Here is a 15701-nt window from a genome sequence, read left to right as displayed (position 1 = left end):
AAAATAAAATAAAAAACCCGTTTCGGCGCGGGACAACCCCTTTAATTAAAAAAGTCAATTTAAATAGTGTCCAGGCAGCTATACATGTAAAAAAGTTAAACCTTTTTGAACAAAAATTAATATAAGACACTGTCCTATTTTCGGGGAAACACGGTATATCTGTTTAGATATTGGTGAATATATCTGTATTATTCTGTTTAAAGGGCATTCGGCACTGGACTCTGGGAGACGCCTTTGGTGTTATCTGGGGTCAAGGGAAAAAACGGGTAATGGTGGGAAATTGTATAAAGTAATGAAAGAAGCAGTACTTGGCGATTACATTCCTTGCCGCTCCAGGACCCCCGCTCTGGTGTTCCCGCTGATTGCAGTGCTGCCAGATTGATGTCACTCAATGCCTTTTTAGTAGGTAGAAGTGAAGCTCAGACTGATCTTGCAGATATTGAAATTGATCTGATTGCTGAAGAATCTGTGTGTGTGACCCCAGCGTACAGCTGCCCATACACTGATGGATACATGATAGTGCCCTCTCACAGTCTTGTGTGCATGGTGACATCCCAGCTGACTTGTCACAGCCCTGGAAACTAGCTTCAGGCATGTTGAATTCTGCTGGGTGATATGCCTGGCAGCATTCTCATTGAATCATATGAGAGCGACCTGACGGCTACAATATATGTGCCACTCTCCATATGATCGTGTATGCTCGGACTGAAGAAGCGTGTAGGTTTACACACTAAGAGAACACGGGACATTGCCAGCTACTTCCCATGGCAAACACTAAAAATGGTTACCAAGAAAGACTACAGCAAGAAACGGCCCCTCAGAGAGCCGTGTCCATGGAAAAATAAAGGTATAGGACTTTCAATGCAGTGATGCAAAATATATATATATTTAAAAGGGGGGGGGGTTATTGTGCAAAAGTGGAAAAACGAAAAAAAAAACCCATTTTTGGTCTCTTCCATAATCGTACCCCCCAATAGAAAATATATATTTATAGGCAAATCTATTTATGATCATGCCTGTTTTTCTATTCACACTTTGTCTAGCCGTGTATTTCATCACTTTCTATGTGACTCGGCTCTCACCTGTTGTACTTATGACGTTCTCTGAAGCATGGTATGGTCCTGTGTCTCTTCACATTGAGTAGTGGCATAGATCCTTGGGTTGGGGTATAATTCCTGTCCTCTGCCAGCATGGGTACCTCCAGCCTCCTGGCAGAGAATTGGGAAGACGTGGTATGTCAGCCACTGGTTATTACATGACATTATCCAGATCAGGTAAAATAACCATAGCGTCCTGCATGGGACTAGTACACATCAACCACCAATTACACATATGACGGTAGTGTGACTGTATATAATGCTGATGCCAGCTATGTTCGGTGTAAGCCGCCAAGCCAGTCTCATGACTTTCTGATTGATGATTTAGGAAAGCGATGGAGTAACCGATAATTACAGATTATCATCTATGCCTGCAGGAGGAATATAATTTATGCCGTATTTTTGCATTTGTTGAACTGACACCCATATATTTGGGTATAGTAGAAACGGCAGCGTCCTGTCATATACACACCAGTGTATGTAGCCTATGGAATAGGAGACATGGGGTTTTCATAAGAAGTCCCTATCGTTACATTGTGTCATTACAGAAGTGGATGCTACACTTTGGAATAAATGTCACTTCTTCGCTCAATTCCATTGGTGCCGACATCATTTCTTTGTATGCAGAGGTTTGTTATGGCTTTCTAGAAGACAAAGCTGCCAGTAGGGGGAGCAGTCCAAAGGCTGAACTATGCGGCTTGCATGCAAGTTGATCTTGTTTAGGAAGTACTTTGGGATCTGTTCAAATCTGACTGGGGCTCGGATTGGAGACTCTGGTGCCGCTCTGGCACAAAGTCTTGGGCGAAATGGCAGGCACAGCATGATGCCACCCAGCAATTTATAGGACATAATAGTGCAAGACCGAAAGCCACCGGACCCCAGATAGGTACCGGCCTGGCCAGGTTTGGGACCAGAAAATAGAACTAGCGGAGATGTGTACACACAAATTTAGAATCTGTATTCAAAAAGAGAAGAAAAATCAGCCTGTATTGAGGGCCACCGGGGCAGAATTACCTGGGCTGTGTTCAGATCAATGTTCAGTTTTCTGGTTTTCTGTTCCTTCCTAAGGGCAGAAAACACGAGGAAAACGCAACCTGTAAAATCCCCATTAATTTTGATGGGTCTCTACCCCCTCCCCCCCCCCCCCCCCCTTCTATTTCTCTTTTCATCTTTTCAGTTTGTTACAGTTCTGCCCAGTTTTGTCTCTTTGACAGAAAAATAGGACTGAACTTCGGGACTTTTTTCATCTGCGCAAAATAACTGAAGCCAAGTTGAACGTAGCTTCCCCTTTTTTTTTTTTAATCTTTCTCATGGGGGGTGGACAGAAACTATTCTGTGTTTATCACAGTTTGTGCATCTTTTGAGCAGATCCGTGTAATACAACTGCATACGAGTAGTTGTAAAATAGAGCTATGTTTCAGACAAAAAATAGATCTGTTAAGAAATGATTATAGTGGGTGTCCATTCACGCCTCTGAGATGTTTCCATTGTTCGGCTCTTTCCTTGGGGCCAAACAACAAAAAAATGCTGGAACCGTCAGATCTGAAACGTTTCGGGGCTGAACAGTTGCGAAAGGACTCCGTTGACTGTCATGGGGTTCTTCCAGCATCTCACCATGTGAAATAACACGGCATGTAGCACTATTTTGTCCAGGACTTTCTGTCCGGTCTGCGCTGGAGGATCCGAGCGGAGCCTCTGATGTAGGTGTGACGGGGCCACTAGAACATCTGGCCACCACAGTAAGTCATTGCCCACAAAGATGCCTCACACAAGTACAAGTTACATTCTAAACTTTCCCATTGTATATTGGTTTAGATGTAATAATAAGAGGTCTGAGGCGTTCCTCCAGGGCAGGGGTCCCCAACTCCAGTCCTCAGGGACCACCAATAGGTCATGTTTTCCGGATATCCTATAGTAAGAACACCTGTGGCAATGTCTGAGGACCCGACAATAATTACGCCACCTGTGCAACACAGAGGACATCCTGAAAACATGACCTGTTGGCGATCCCTGAGGACTGGAGTTGGGGAACACTGCTCTAGGGTAACAAGCAAACTGTCGATTTGTAATTTCACAGAAGATGATATTTGGACGTCAGTCTAATGTTCTACCTGCTGTTTTAATGTCCATTCCTCCTTTCTGAAGCACAGACGTCTTATCTTTGTACCAGGAGTTCTGTTCTCACAGGAAGGTGACCGTGCCGGGAGGAGAACGACTCCAAAGTTTGTCCCCAAGGGATTGTTAGTGACAAAGATCAATTTAATGCCAAATCACGGGAGGCAAATCACATTCCACCCTCCAGAGCACACAGACGAGGACTTTACTTTGTGCCCATTACAATATTCTATTCAGTAATGAACTGTTGATATCGTAAATGTATTCCTCAATAAGTGGGGTAAAGGCCTAATGCTGAAGTTTTATTTTTAATTTTGCTAAAGTAACATAATTCTCAAAATGTTTCTTTTCTTATTTGGCCAGCGTTTGCCTTTTGTTGTTCTTAATCGGAAAATGATGAAATATTGCCAGTTTCTTGTTGGTCTCTAAATATCGGCACATAAGGCTACATACTGGTAAAGGATATTCTCCTCTCGTTGGCATGTGTAGATTGAGAATTAAAACATTAAATGTACAAAATATACAAAATCTTTCCTATCCGTTAAATGTTTTTCACAATTTCGATATCACAAACTCAAAGAACTATCTGCCCAAGGAGATCAAGTATTTCTTTCCTCCTGTCGGGCGGTGAGGCAGATGGCTGCAGAGGGAACCCTCCTCAACATGCGCTATCGGCAGTAAGACCCCTGGAATGTAAAGCAACGCTCTTTATGGTTTGCCAGACCAACATTTTATGGGCAGGACTGGTGATGTCGCTGCCCATCTCATGTTAATTAGTCAGTTGACTCCCCTGTAAAGCAGTCTCTTTGCTGGGAGGCATTTTTTTTTTAAAGGGGTTCTCCAGTTTTGATTCAGAAGGCCCTATTGAAGAGGGGTTGTCCGGTAACCAGTAGCCCCTTTAAGGGTCTGACCTCCAGAAAGTAAAAACGGTGTAATACAAACTCTTTTTTGCTCGCTATGAGTGCAATTAATTGTGTGCGCTGTTTGCTGTGCCGGATAACGGTGAGTAAATATTCCTACAGACAACCTTGGCTAAAAATGTTTGATCAGCAAACAATTTTTAGTTCACCTTCCTGCAGCTCTCCTGGGCAGCGATGCCATACACATAAGATACAGATCACATTCAGGTTATTCTTCCACAATAGTCCTTTAACATTAAATCTGTTGGGTACGTCATTAAAAAGCTTCAGATGGCATTAATGACCTATCAGAACCCCACCAATCGGCAAACGCTTTCTGCAGTGCTGTAAATGTAGCGGTGCCAGGATAAACAAGAGCCACACCGGTCATTGGAGATCTGTGCCCCTTCATATGGCTGATCAGCGTGGAACCCAGGGTCAAAACCCCATCCATCATACAATGATGGCCGAACATGGCTCTACAGATTGGTAGTCGGATGATGGAGTTGGCACATCAGTTGAATCTGTGTTGCTTCACCTTTTATGACTGCCTTTAATATTGGACTCTACATGTTGTATGTTAGCTTTACTAGACCTGAAAGTAAAGCTTGTCATAGACTTGGCCATTTTTTTGTAGCTTTCACAGATTTTCGTAGGATCTGTTGACCATCTTATGTCTGTGGTTGCCTGCTCAACAGTCAGTGTAATGTCAGGAGGGGCAGGTTAGCGAATGTTGAGTTGGACAAGATACATTTGACTTGCCTCATCGTTTGTTCCTCAAGAACACGTGTCAAACTCCAAGACCTACAGGCTGAATCTGGCCAGATCCCTTTGTGGTCCTCGAGGTCCAGATGCAGAAGGACCAGTTCTCCACTTACCCTGGAGGATGCAGCCAGCGTTTGGCACAGAGGGTAGGGGCCATCTTGGATTTTTAGGTCAGGCGGGCACCTCCATACCGCTTTGTTCAGCAATGCAAGTGGTGGCACAGCTCTGACAGTCGGGCACCCTAGCCACCCTCCAAGGCAGGAAGCTTTGTGCTTCAGAGCGCTGTCCCTCACGTAGGGGTGAGTAAATGTGTAGCAGATGTCCTATTAGTTAATTTTTTTTACATTAACTGATTGCTTCTGTCAGGGTAAAAAAATGAGCCGATGCTACCGGTGCCCTGCAGATACCCATCCCTAAACGAGCCTTTAACAGCATGTAATGAGACGGAGATGGCAGGAAGCCTTGATGCAATATAGTAATGGTGAAGCTCTCACTAGCTCTGTGTTACACCAAGACCGTCACATTATATGCTGTGCTGTGAAAGGTTCATCTAGGGCCGGGTACATGTGCAGGGTGCCTGTTAATTCCTTACAAGAAAACAACTAGTGCGACAGCTGCCTGGCCCATATGCTATAGGCTATATGTGGCCCCGCTGGGCCAAAGACACTGATCTTTAGGAGTCCTAGAATGGGGCGATGAAAATACAATTTTTTTCTTTTTAAGTGTATTTGTGGAAAAGTAACACATGAAGAAAAGTATATAAATGCGGTATCGCTATAATCAGTGACCCACAGGATAAAGGGAACATGCCGATTTATACTTTACAGTGAACAGCATTACATTGGCAGAAATTTTTTTTTTTTATTTCCTCTCAAAAAATGTAATAAAAGTTGAACAAGGCATTCTATAATATGTATCCCAATGTAGGGCCATTGAAAGGTGCAGCTCTACATTTAACAAAAAAAAAAAGAAGAAAATTGAGATTAAACTTAAAAATTGTCCATAAGTTTAAGAGAATCGAGATTTCCTTTTTCGGTAAAATCGCTCAGCACTACCCAGACTCCACATCTTTAGGATGTGCTCTCTGTGAGGGTCCGACCTATGGGACCCCCACCGATGACGTGCCTGCAGCTTTGATGGGGTTTCTGCTATCCTTTGCATAGCTGTGGCCTGGCGCAGCTGTAAGGGGGGGGGGGGGTGCAATACAAGGTTCCAGAGGCCAGACTGCCACCAATCAGAAGGGGTGGCATATCCTAACAATGCTAGCACTTTACTTCTTGTTTACAATTGGCTTATGTACCATATTTAATTTATATTTTTGTCTTTATATTAAGTATTGTCCGCTTTTCACTAGTACCCTATATTCTAGTGAGGTATTCAGCTTGGTTATTGCAGCGGAAATGTCTTTACGGAATTAGGTGGAATTCGTAGTCCCTGTTAATACAGGTTCATGTTAATGGACTGAAAACTATAGCAGATGATTTAGTGCTCAATGGAAGAGAACGCTACTTGTATGTAGAGGGAATCAGATAGTTGGTTACAGCACAGAACAACCTCGTCTAAATATATTTTGGCCCGTAGAGTCGTTCTTGAGGGACCCAATTAGTGCAACTGATAAGGGAACTTGCAGGCAGTTTGCACTCATTAACTGTCTGTACTTTCTGGCAGTCACAAAGTGTTGTTACCCAGGTTGGCAGATATACCAAATCTATAGACACATCTGCTTAGAGCCAGAACGGTCTTTAGATGACCAATTAACCGTCCAAAACATTTTATGTTTGGAAGCCTTAAACATTTACAGCTCGGCCAATTAGAAGGCACACATTTTGAAAAGTTTTATAGACTAGATAGTAGCATAACTTCTTGACCCTTCTTCCGCAGCCATCCCACTTCTACACTTTTGAGCTCAACTTCATTTTTCAGCTGCGTGAGATGACCCAGATCGAGGTTTGCTGCCTTTGGGAATACGAAGTCTGTGCTACAGTTGCATCCACCTATCTTTACACCCTTGTAATAAACTGTAATAACAGCACTTTATGGTTGGGTTCACACAGGGCGCAGTCCCACCGGAAATCGTGCGGTTTTGCTGCAGCGAAAAACCGTGAGATTTCCGCTGGGAAAACGCAGTTTTAAAACCCGCGGCACTTAGCTTCTTGAACACAGGAAGGGTATGAAAAACACAGCGGCCCAGCTGTGTTCTGCATACCCTGCTCTGGGGGCTCGGCTGTATAAGAGCCGGGCGCTCCAAGCAGAGAACAGCTGGATGTTGAAGACAAGCGTCCCCGCTTGTCTTCTCCATCCCCTGCTCGGAGTGCAAAGTGATCGCTCACCGTTTGAGCGTTCACCTTGCGCTGTACAGGCGCAGAACTATTATCGCTCAAAAGTTGCTCATAAAACCTCTTTTGAGCGATAATCGTTGTCTAAACCAGGCTTCAGACTACCAACGCACAGAGGGCATTTGGTAGTTAAGCTCTGTTGCCATCTCTGAGTAAGATTATTCCTAGTCTAGCATCAAATTTTGTCCTGGGACCTGAAAGTCGCTTCCTGTTTTGAGGTAAATGAAACTTAAAGGGTTTTATTTTTTTAGGATAGGCCACTGATTTGTGATTGGTGGGGTCCTAGCCTTGGTAACTCAACCAGTCGGCAGAACGAAAAGGAGTAGAAGTGTTGGCAGCACCTTCACTGCAGTATCAGAAACGGGCACACATATTGGCATTGCTGTGGCAATTACTGCAGTACAGGAGCACTGACCTTCCGTTGGTCCCTCTTCTAGGATCCCCAACAATCACACATTCAGGGCATATTCTTAGTACACAACATGAAAAGTTTCAGGAAACCTCTTTTAATCTCTCCACAATGAAATGGCAATCATGTTTTACAGCTTACTGAATACATCCATGGGCATTGTTATCTCTGCTGTCCATTGTAGCACCGGTGAAGTGTCGCCGGCATTGCTGGTGGAAGCCATTACTAATGTTGTTAAGCAGGAATTGGCATTGGCATTCTTGGCATTGTTGGGGTTCAACAGAAATGGCTTAACCGCTCCTGGATCTCCACATACCGGATGCATCGCAGAGGGATTACTGCTCCTCTAATGCCAATTATTTTTACCAAAAACGTAGATGTCTTGTAAAATTAGCTATTCGCTATACGGTGTGACCTCTATTTTTTTCTGTCGCTCTTATAAATTGCTTGTGATTTTTACAGGAAGAAGTCGCACATTCCGAAAACAATGAGCCAGAAACCAGAACCGCAGAACCGAAGCAAGATGACTCGAAAGAGGTTTGTTATCTTATGTCTCCTCACCTTAGGCAGGCCATAAAGGAGTTGTCTCAAGAAATAAGCTTATCCCCCATCCCATAGGATGGAGGGGTAAGTGTCTGACTGTTGGGACCCCCATTGATAACAGGAGTCCTGAGCGGCCCCAAATTAATGGCGCAGAGGTCATTTGTGCACACTACCACTCCATTCATTTTGGTGTGATTGCTGTAGATAGCGGAGCGCTTGTACTTGACTTCTGTAAGTAGTCTCATAGAGATAAATGGAGTGGTTGTGCACATGTGTGACCACCACTTTATTCTCAGTCCACCGATAGTGCAGATGTCACATGCAGGGGACCATGTTTCTGGTGGAACAACCCCTTCAAGCCTCTGCTTCCTTTTCTATTAATTGCGTAATTAGCTGTTTATAATTTTACATCTATTTTAACCCCTTAGTGACCGCCCCATAGTGTTTTTACGCCCTGCAGCTGCAGGACGTGTATGGAGGGAGATCGCTCTGCGACCTCCCTCCATACATCACCACTGTCAGCTGTTTCTTACAGCTGACACCCGCAGGCAACAGCCCCGACAAGCCACGCGGGGTGGCCTGATAGACTGCCCGTCAGAGTGTAGTATGATGTAATGCTATGGCATTACATCATGCTGCAGGAGCGATCAAAGCATCACTAGTTGTAATAAAAGTAATAAAAATGTTTTTAAAAAAGCACCCTTTTGCCATATTTTCAATAAAAGAATCTAAATAATAAAACCAAAATACATATTTGGTATCGTTGCGTCCGTAAAAGCCTGATCTATCAAAATAACGCATTATTTACCCCACATGATGAACGAAGTACAAAAAACAAAACCCCACAAAATGTGCTTTTTTTTTTTGGTCACCCTGTCTCCAAGAAAAAATGTGATAATAAGCGATCAAAAAGTCGTATGTGTTCAAAAATGGAACCACTGGAAACTACAGGACGTCCCGCACAACATGAGCGCTCACACAGCTATCTCGACGGAAAAATAAAGTTATTGTGCGCATAAATATAGAGACCGAAAAGAATTTTAAAAAAATTAAGTATCTTTAAAAAAATGCAAGTAGTACAGCAACAAAAAAAACCTATATAAGTTTTGTATCATAGTAATCGTACATTATATGGTACATTAAATAGTACCGTTGAAAAATACAACTCGTCCCGCAAGAAACAAGACCTCCTACAGTTAGATCGATTGGTAAATAAAGCTGTTACAATTTTTTTTTTTAAAAGGGGGAAGAAAAAACTAAAATAGAAAAAAAAAAAAAGCTTGGTCACTAAGGGGTTAAAGAATCAGTTCCTAGTAGAGGTCTAAAGCTCATCTGAGAATCTGAAATAATGGGTCAGTCAATAATTGTAGACTGTTTTACATTGCATGCTGCACATCTCTAAAGGTTGCCTCCATGGGCTGCATACATGGAATATGTTCTGACATCTCTGTATATACAGTATTCTGTACACTCTATAGTCCATGAATGAATGTACATCGTACATGACCTCATCCCCCTTCATAGGTCTAGGCCAGTGATGGGCAACCTTTTGAGCTCGGCGTGTCAAAATTCGCCAAAAAAACCGAGCATAACTCGGGTGGTGTGTCACTTTGAGGAAAAAAAAAACATAAATTCGTGATATTTAAAGTCTAAATAACAAAAATGTATCATTGTAATGTATAACTGTATTTAATAAACCCAAAACACCCATGGCACAGGCACTCGCCTTTCCCAGCCTCCCCCTCACTTATCTCAGTAATGATGAGACCCCCAGAGGTGACAGTGCCCCCACAGCGGCCTCCAGCAGTGACAGTGGCCCCCCAGCAGTGACAGTGCCCCCTGAGACCCACGTACTTACCTCCTGGAAGCTCCACTCCTCCTGTGCCCGGCGCGCCGCTAGCAGAGATGATCTACGGCGCACAGATCTCAGTGTGCTGCCGGACGCCTCCTCCCCCAGACGCTCTTGCGGAATCAACAGGTAGGAGACGTAGGGGGACGGGGGGAGGAGGATCCCGGCTGCACACTGACATCACAGTGTGCGCCGGGATCAGCGCTGCTAGTAGTCCTGGTTATTGAATACCAGCAGGGGAGCCACAGCCCCTGCCAGTATTCACTAACTGGGTGAGTGGCCGCGTGTCAGTGCTGACACGCGTGTCATAGGTTCGCCATCACGGGTCTAGGCACACTACTTCATGCCCTCTGCAGGGGTGTAGGTGTCTAGAAGTCATCTTGTATTTTGGCTCATTAAAAAAAGATATATAGAAATCCTGTATTCTGAAACTATAGAGCCCCCTTAGCAGAACAAAGTGGTAGAGAAGGTAAAGTGCAGTGCAACTGTAATTAGAGCATACAATATTAATGTTTTAATTGTTCTCAAGCTATCACTGAGCCCTGTTGAACTCTATCGCAGTAGCGGTGTCTTATTTCCCTCTCAGTGCCGGCGGCTGCTCCTCTTTCATGGCACACGGCCACATGCACAGTACTGTAGGCTACGGCTTGGGTATTGGGCCTATTCTTGCTCCGAGTGCAGTATGGAATATTTCAAATATCTTACTTTAACCATTATTGCCTTTTGATACTGGTCTCAACTTCTCATTTCCCCAGTCAATACAACCTGTATCATGCGCTGAGCCATACTGTTATGCCTATGCCTCCAATTTTTGAGGTTTAGTGCAAATCGTGGCCAGTTAGACTCCACTGCAGGGGTGTTTCTAGGGGAGAACATCTCCCTACATATGGCACATGATGGACTTGTACAGCAGTACACAAAGACTGCCTGGCTCCTCACTAATGTCCTTCCTGCCGTTTACTACTATATGCCATACTGCTATGTCATCATGATGATGCAGGCTCCACTCTTCAGCAGTAGGGGTCAAAGATGGCATACAGCTTATATCCTACTACAGTGACCCGGATTGGAGATAGTGACTGAGCGGCTGCAGCATCTAAGGCGTTGGCCGCAGGCAACACAGTTGTGAGGTGCCAATGGGTTGTTGTAGCATTGGAGGGGTGGGGGGGGGGGGCTAATGAAGGTCCCTACATCTCCCATTCCTGTATACCTGTAAGATTTGGCTAGAGACTGGGTCTAATAGGATTAATTTCAAGCATAATACACCGCAGTACAAAAGTATTTATACCAGTGAACGAACACCCTTAGTGGTCAAGTCCCACAGTGCGATTTAATTGTTTTTTTGTTTTTTTTTACATTGTTTATCATTTTAAATATTTTAGCAATACTGAAAAAGAATAAAAACAAAAGTGCCGCCTTCCACATTAAAAATGCTGTATTGTATAACAAATATATTAAAAAGAACCCTTATGGGACTACTTTTGGTATTGCTGCATTATTGACTCATACTACAAAACTCATGCATAATTTATCCCGCACGGTGAATGCAATAAAGGAAAAGAAAACACAAAAAGCAAAAAATAATAATTCTGGCAGTATCACCTCACCTCGGAAATAATGAAGTAAAAAGTCATCAAAAAGCCTTTATTGGTACCCCAAAATGGTACCAATAATAAAAAAAAAAACAGCTGGTCTCCTAAAAAAAACCAAAAAACCAAACCATCCCTCATAATAATAATAATAATAATAATAATAATAATAAAATAATAATAATAATAATAATAGATGAGCGAGTATACTCGCTAAGGCACATTACTCGAGCGAGTAGTGCCTTAGCCGAGTGTCTCCCCGCTCGTCTCTAAAGATTCGGGGGCTGGCACGGGTGACAGGTGAGTTGAGGTGGGGGGGGGGGGAGAGGGAGAGAGAGTCTCCCCCTCCCCCCCCCCCCCCCCCCCCCCCCCCCCCCCCGCGGCCCCTGAATCTTCAGAGACGAGCGGGGAGATACTCGGCTAAGGCACTACTCGCTCGAGTAATGTGCCTTGGCGAGTATACTCGCTCATGTCTAATAGTAATCTTTATTTGCATAGCGCCAACTTATTCCGCACCTGTTCTTAAGAGCGAGACAGGCCATGTATTCAAAGAGGTGTTCCCATTTCCTTAATAAATGCTCTGAGTGGCATAGAGCAGCTCACCAATTTGCTTCTTGTGTCCAAATCGCAGTACTGCATAGCTAGCGTCCCTTTCTAACTTCAGTGTGCAGCTCTTTATCAAGGAGACCAACCACCACCCAGCCATTACTCTGCAGGTCATCTCTATAGGACGGCTTCTGGGCATGCTCAGTAACTCGGAAGCTGTTCTATTGAGGTCTTTGGCTCTTCGCTGTTTACAGAAAGGAGGTACTGAGCGGCAGAGAGGGCTAAAGAAACAGAAATGGGGGGAGGAACAAGGCAACAACTAGCATGCACACAACTCTACCATGTCCATAAGCTTTAAATGAGCATTTATGTCTATAAAGCATGTAATAGGAAATAAAGAATACGCTTGTACGTGAGTCCAAGATTGGTCATATACATATTAGACGGCTGACAACTATTCCCTAGGACTTCCCCATATGCATGCATGGTTGGCTTGGCCAAGAGCGCATGTGTTCTCATTAGGGGAGGGGACTAAGCCGCTGCCAGATACCTCTGGAGGCACTTTATCTTCCTTAAGAGCTGAAGGATCGGGCATGAAGAAATCCAGTATGTCCAATCCTTCATTCCACCAACATACTCCCTTAGGGTGGGAAAGTTGGCGCACCCTCATACACATTAAATGGTTGACCCATTCCACTGAAAGCTGCAGTTTCAGCCAAAATTCTTCCACCGTGTATGGTCACTTTGAGTGTGATGAACCTTGCAGCATCATTTCATTATGAACTGTGCAAAAGACGTCAATGAGTCTATGCAAGCCATGGATCTGTCTCACGGTGATGCCCACATTTAAACCAAAGTTGTTGATAGGATTTTTTTACATTTTGATTTTTAAAACATTTTTTAGAAATTTCCATTATTATCCCAGGCTGTGATAAATGTTGCAGTTTCACTGTATTAGTTGTAACCCAAGGCACTGGAGGATTGAAATAAAACATTGATTCATTAGAAAAGGATCACGGGATGTGTTTTTTTAATACTCCTGGTTCCTTGGATTCTGTTGCTTATGTATTGAGGTGATCCAATGAAAATCTCCCAGCGAGCACAGCATGGAGAAGTGTGATACATGGGACATGTACCACTGACCGTATACTATGTGTTGTGTTCATGTATACATTATTGCTTTACTTTTTCAGATTATTGATAGCATAATTGAAGAAAGTCAGAAATCCAGTGCCATAGAGGAGAGCCCCAGTCCTTCTGAAAATGTGGTAACGATAAACCTTGCAAGCACGTCCGGAAAAGCTGATCAGGAACAGTCGAATGTCATCCCTGAACTGGTGGTCACAGAGACGACCTTTCATGATGATGCAGGAGACCTACATCATCAGGTAGTTGAGGACTTCACAGGGACAAAATCCAGTCAAATGCCTGATGTCTCCATCCCCATCATTGAACAGTTGGTGGAAACCTCTAAAATTGCAGATATTATAGAATTGGCAGACGATCTTCAGATAACTGAAAAGGACAAATTTACGGACAAACCGATACTTGAGGAGGAAACGGAGAACAAGTCTAAAGAACCTCTGTCCAATGAAACGTCCACCTCTGAAAATGTAGAGCAGTTACCGCCTGCTAAACCTCCCCGACAGATTACTGTTGAGCCCGATATTGTAGCAAGTACTAAGAAGTCTGGCCCAACACGTCCCCCACCTCCTATAAATGCCCCACCACCAAGACCGCCACCACCTGCACGGCCGGCCCCACCGCCACGCAAGAAGAAAGGGGACTATGATTACGAGAGCCCAAGATCTTCAGGACTGGAATGTAAGTGTGTATTTCCATCATAAATTGTTTCATTCTGTTTAGTATAAAATTGGTATCAGCGCCTCATATCATTAAATGGTTAAAATAAAGGGTGAATATAGGGTTAACTCACCTGGTGCCCCGTGGAACTCTCGATCCTGAGAGCTCACTAGCACCTAGTATCCACGTATGCTTGTCTAACCACCCTGGGTTCCTGATCCGGATCATCGGAGAGCTGTCTGAGGGATGCAGCCCTCACCTGGGCTGTAGTCCAATATAGCAAGCAGAAAAAAGCAAAAATCCCCGTGCTCCTGGACTCCAAGGATTAAACTGGGACTCGGTAGTCCGTATCACATTCACTTTATTCACAATGCAGCGCGTTTCGGCAACATTTACTAGTCGCCCTCTTCAAGCATGGCAGAGGAAATGGTCTTTCCATGTAATGCAAGAACTGCTTGAGTCCACCAGAATCTGAGCTACTAGTACAGGGCTGCTCCACTATTATGCTTTTTAAAGCGATCCTCCAATCAGAAGCTTAAACTTGATATGTAAGTTAGTCCCTAGGGGGTGGATAGCCTGCTGTTTATGGTTGGTCAGATCTTGTTCCTCAGCTACTTTTTAGCTTTGCTCAATTGGGACAGACCCGCGAACTGTAACTATAGTTTAGCTACAATGTCTAATCTGAAGACACACCCCCTGTCTCATCATTGCTTCAGGTAGAAAAGGGGTGTGGCTCAGACTACTTTAGCACTAGGATAGACTGCCAAAGTTAGCAGAGAAAAAGTTGGTTACTGAGTGACAGGAAAATTCAAGCATTCATGCGCTCTCCATTGGCTGAGCGCATTGAGCCGTTGCCAGACACACTTCTCTATCTCCATGAATAATAAAAGGATCGGACATTGAAATTCAACATGCCCAATCTTTTTTTAACAATGTCAGGGAGAGTCGGAAGCCCCCATACACATGTAGTAGATGTTCGGACCAGCCACGACTAGCAGGTTCAGACTATTTTTCCCCCAATGTGTATAGGAGACTTTAGATTCATTAAAGCGCGTCTGGATGAGCCCAGAAACTAAAGGCACGAAAAGGCTGGATGGAAAACCGGTCAACACCTTGGAGCTGGTGAAACCAGTGTCAGTAGGGGCAATAAGTTAGAGAATGTGGCAGTGGTTGTTTTATTAAAGCCTGTAATGCCCATATACCTGATAGACGACCCAGACCATTTCTGCTGCCTGCAGTGCTTTCCAATCCCTGACCATTCTTCTTTTGATTGACGGGTGACATGAATGACATCACTTGCTACATCTACAGACCATTCCTAAATCTGGACCGGCACGGATCCTCTTGCCGTATTGTGGGCAGACTTGACTGACACTTCTGCGCATGCACCAGTCTGTGGTTGACCAGCATATTGGTGAGATTTGGTCGGGACTGCGGGTGACGTAGAAGCCATCATCCGCGTCACCTGACCATCACTGGGAGAATGGGCTAGGGGTTGGAGGGTACTCAAGACTGTCTGTCTGTCTGGGCCTGCCTACCGGACCGTTTGGAGTTCATTAACGTGCATTGGATTAAAAGTCAGTTTTTTTTCGAGGTCTCTGGGTGCTACAGGCTGTAATAAAGTAACCATTGCCACTATTTTACATACATGACACGGGGTTTCACCAGCACCAAGCTGGTGACGGGTTTCCTTTGCAAGAGGGGACTCCTAAATAGCTCTATGTACAAGGTAGACTGCCAAGTAATCTCC

General features: G+C 44.2%; 1 protein-coding gene across 1 annotated transcript in view; it reads left to right on the top strand.

Moving 5' to 3' along the window:
• The window catches only part of WDR44 (WD repeat domain 44), an 85331-nt gene that overhangs the window by 32258 nt on the left and 37372 nt on the right, over window positions 1–15701 (top strand). The window contains exons 3-4 of the mRNA XM_066581865.1: window positions 8084–8158; window positions 13342–13972. Coding sequence (XP_066437962.1) covers window positions 8084–8158; window positions 13342–13972 — 706 coding nt within the window. The remainder of the gene's footprint in view (window positions 1–8083; window positions 8159–13341; window positions 13973–15701) is intronic.

Source organism: Eleutherodactylus coqui, chromosome 10 (genome assembly GCF_035609145.1).
Source record: "Eleutherodactylus coqui strain aEleCoq1 chromosome 10, aEleCoq1.hap1, whole genome shotgun sequence".
NCBI classification, from domain to species: Eukaryota; Metazoa; Chordata; class Amphibia; order Anura; family Eleutherodactylidae; genus Eleutherodactylus; species Eleutherodactylus coqui.
The sequence above is the reverse complement of the archived record's forward strand: the minus strand, read 5'-3'. Positions and strand labels throughout refer to the sequence as shown.